Consider the following 4374-nt stretch of genomic DNA (forward strand, 5'->3'; position numbering starts at 1 on the left):
GAGACACTCCAAAGCCTCGGCAGTGTTAAGAACTGGTACTGTAACGTAGCTTAGGGATGTGACTTTCTTTTTAATTACATCTTTGTATCAACTGAGGCTCCTGTGTCCATGACCTTACATCAGCAAAAAGTGCTGCTGCTAGTAAAAGTTAATAGGATCTGGGATTCCACTTAAGGCCTCCGATTGGGCACCACCCCTAATACAAACACAGTTCAGCAGTGGAACTGTCTGCTATGTGATTAACAGTCAGATAAAAGAGTGATGAGAAAGCATGAGAGACTTCTGGATTAGTCAGATGTTGACTGGGAGGGTCAGAATTAAGTCCCAATTTACACATACATTTTGCAATTAGTGTTGATGGGAAAGGAAATGAAAACATAGACAGCAATTAAGTGGTTTTGTTAGATTCTTCTGTTAAATGTACCCAGATGTTGTGGGGGCTTCAGCTTTTGTGTAGCTGATGTTCAGCATTTAAAGTGCAAAAAACCCAGGAAGACTGAGGTTGTGTTCTAAAATATGTCGCTCTTCATCAAGTATTTTGATATAATCATCTGGAAAAGGGTCCTCATACTCAATCACAACTGACCTGGTTGATAAAAGGGAAGGAAAAAAATTGCAGCAAACAATCTTAGGTGTCTCTGTTCCTGCTATCTCTGTATTTCTAAGGAAAAATGAAGGAATCTATTCATTTCAGGTAACAAAATAACCCTTCCAGTTTCTAGGAAAGGCTCTGCAATAAGCACCAGGAAGACTGGCTGACTTCAAGGTAGGGCTTGATAAGTACAAAATTGAGATTATATTACATGGATAACCAGGAAGTTGTAGTCAATGTCCCATAAAGAGACAAGGTTTGAGTTACTGAAAAAAAAAAAACCTGCAATGGAAGTCTCTTCTCCTGCCTGCTGTTCTGGTCATGTACTGCTCTAGCAGTTGCTATCAATAGCTTTGGCATTTCATGATAAATCAGGCCTCTGCTGAAACTTCTCTTTTGCCTGAAGTGAGCGGGTCCCTTCCTGTAGCCCAGTTGTGGCAGTGAGTAAGAAAAGTCCAAGATCCAGAACCTAGATGTTAGGGAAGGCGTATTATTTACTGCTTGGTTCTGCTGTTTTGCAATTAGTTTGTGCTAGAGCTGGTACAAAGATCTGCTGACTACCATCACATTTCTGCCAAGGCTTCTAATCAAAACACAGGGCAACAGATGGTATACCCAGCAGCCTACAGAATTATTGTGGAAAATTAAGGGAAAAATGAAGTTCCAGAAGAACTGTGTTCCTTTCTGAAGGATGCAGAGTCCTAACATTGCAGGCAGCATGAGGTGCTTAAGAAGGACTATAGTTGTCTTGTTACTAATTAGCTTTGCCTGTGTCCAATTAACTGAAAACCAGGTGAGGAGAGAGAGCTCAAGACCTGCAGTGATGAGCCACCATGTCATAGACAGTTAAGCAAGAAGCACCCAGATAATCTCCACAAGCCATAGAAACAGTCCAGCACTCTGACAGTCCTGGCACTATGTGTGCAAAAAACCAAATCCCACAACACTGGAATGCACCACAGGAAAGAACAAACTACTTGCTTCAAGCCTCTTCTCTCAGCTGGTGATAGATCCAGTCTCCCTGCTTATACCACTGGTCAAGGCTGAAATGTCTGCTATGGAGTTAAGCATACATGCGCATGTGTGTGTGTGTGTATATATATATATAGTACTTGCTTAGTTGGGTCTCTGTGGGGGAAGAAAAACATGGAGAGAAAAAACAGGGCAGACTTTCATCCCATAAAACACAAAATGTAGCAAAGCATCAATATTTATAGTGGAATGGGAGACACCACCAAGCAGGGGGAAGAGGGAATAACAGTGGCAAGGCAGTCAAGCAACAGCGGTACTTTCCCATTTTTGCACCACAAATGAGGATTCAATGACATTTCTGTAAGTCTGATCTATTAGACATCTGTGTCTAAGAGGAGTTTGTGTCAACCTTTGCGATAGAGGAACAAGTATCTCAGGGGTGACATGAGAGTTTGTTTATATGCACAGGTGCTAATTAAGTGTACTAGCAGCACCTGAAGTGGGGCTTGCATTGATGATGAACCCTTTTCCCCAAAACTGCAAATGCTTCCCCCAGGTGTGGGTTGGGCTAAATACAGCTGCAGAGAGTTACCCAAATGAGGAACTGCGGAACCTGGGCTGTTGATCTTCAGTGCTGACAGATGTTCCCAAAGTTTATATTCTCAAAAGTAGATTTAAATCCATTTTGTTCACATTTACATTCAAAACAACCCCCCAAAAGAATGAAATTGTAGCAGCAAGTTGCAGCTTCTGCTGTCACCTGCCTTCCAACCTGGCTTTTCACACCCGCATCAGCTGTCAGCACAAGTGTCATGACCTGGATTCAAAGATGCTTTTTAAACCTCTGATTACACGGCCTACTTTCTGGCTATGGAAATGAGGCCAGGTGGATTCTATATTTAAAAGTCTGCTAAAGACCATGGCTAAAATAGCTGACAACTTTACCAGAGCATTGGGGCTTAAAGGGTTTCATGGTGCCTCAGTGTCTGAGAGAAGTGCTGGCTTTTATCTCCTTGTTTTATATTCAATTTGTTTCATTTACTAACAGGATTTTAGGCATCTCAACAGTGTTGTGTCCTGCCTCTTGCCTTATCATCCCAGAGGCAATTCCTCTCCCAGTTTGTGATCTCCAACCTTTTTAACAGAAGACCCATTTGTCACTAACACCACACCCTGGCTTTCCTGCACCACCCAACACCAAAGAAGCTACAGGCTGCAAGCAATTTGCAAGTACCCCTAAAATCATAGCCAAAATGTGGAGAGATGCTCAAGGAGAATAAGGACATAGTGATTCTCATGAAACTGTCCCCTGCAGCAGCTGTATTTGAAGTGTAAGGTTCTTCTAATATCAGTATAGCTCCTTTCCTTTTTTGCTTTCCTAAATTGTTTCTCAACCCTGCTGCTCTCTCTTTCAGGACATCCTCCTGCTTCCAAGTGCCTGCCCACACTGGAACTGAAGCACACTGGAACTGAAGCATTAGCTGGGTTTTACCTTCTAAATACAAGTAATATTCCTATTAAAGGATTTGCTGGGCTAGTTCATGAGAACGAGACATAACATTTGATTTGCTACAGAGCCAACTGTGCCAGAAACCTCTGAAAAGTTCGTGAAGGAGTAAAGGTGGTAGGTACAAGGCAGGTAAAAGCAATTGTCCTTCTATATATGCAGTTTTTACAAATGGATGTATCAAGCCTAGAATTAATAGAAATATTGGGGTGCTTTTTTAAAAGGTTTCTGGGGTGGAAAAAAATCAAGTTTTCCACTGACTAGATTTACAACAGCCCTCACAGAATCATACCTTTCCTTGATTCTGCAGTGAACCTGGCTGACCCTGTGTTCAGCCTGGCTGAAATGCATCAAATTAAATGAGACTTAAAGATTTGTACTTCTATGCTCTAATAGTTTTAGAGGTAGCAGCTTGGCCTGGGTATATAGTGTGGACTTTTCATTCTTGTGGTTCATCTTCTAGAAGCGTGGGAAAAGGAAGTCCAACAAACCCAAACTCTACCAGTCAAATTGTGTAAGCAGCTTTCTATCCTGAGATAAAAAAGCTGCACTGCAGTGGTTAATACCAGAGAAAGAGCCATTATGGGTATGGTTGGCAGGTCACTGGTTTTACTATGAAAAGTCTTCTGCCTAGAATCCAGTTTTCTTATACCAGCCTGGACTATGACACAGTGTTTATACTGGGGCTACAAAATACTAAATTTTACAGGCTTGGCTTCCTGTGTATAGCCTGTGGAGGCTGTCCACAAAGGAGCTAAAGAAAATAGCTTACCTCCTTGCCAGCTTGGCTGCATCTGCTGCAGCACTTCCGTTGACTAGAAGGGACACGTTAGATACTGCACCAGCCAGGAAACAGTCCACAATGCCTTGGTTTCTCCGAGGACAATAGCCAAAGTCATCTCCAGTTACTATTAGCTTCACCTGAAGCATCCTTAGAGGTCATCCCTAGCAAAAAAAGGAGGGAAAATCGGAAGAATCAGCAGTCTGCAGATCACAGGCAAACAGGAAAAGACAGGCTCAACCAGGGCGAACCCAGACGTGACTCAGCTCCTGACTAACTCCTCCTGCTCCACCTCAGCCGGACGCTGTCTCGCAGCTTGCCCGGTAGCCGGATTTGCGTGTGGCCGCCTGGCTCACACCACACCTGCCTGCTCCTGCAGTAAGAGCACCAGAGCCTTCCCTTCTTTGTGGGAGCAAAGGCCTGTCTGCACTTTGTATTGCTGTGGGTGAGGAGCGTGCAAAAGATCAGGGACTTCGCGGGCTGATTCAATCAACTGAGGGTGCGTCAGGGGTTCAAATTCCT

General features: G+C 43.4%; 1 protein-coding gene across 1 annotated transcript in view; it reads right to left on the reverse strand.

Moving 5' to 3' along the window:
* The window catches only part of YDJC (YdjC chitooligosaccharide deacetylase homolog), a 15159-nt gene extending 10808 nt beyond the window's left edge, over positions 1–4351 (reverse strand). The window contains exon 1 of the mRNA XM_009641806.2: positions 3844–4351. Coding sequence (XP_009640101.2) covers positions 3844–4001 — 158 coding nt within the window. The 5' untranslated portion in view covers positions 4002–4351. The remainder of the gene's footprint in view (positions 1–3843) is intronic.
* Positions 4352–4374: the final 23 nt, after the last annotated feature.

This window comes from Egretta garzetta, unplaced genomic scaffold, assembly GCF_000687185.1.
Source record: "Egretta garzetta isolate BGI_Z169 unplaced genomic scaffold, ASM68718v1 scaffold47, whole genome shotgun sequence".
In the NCBI taxonomy this organism is placed as follows: Eukaryota; Metazoa; Chordata; class Aves; order Pelecaniformes; family Ardeidae; genus Egretta; species Egretta garzetta.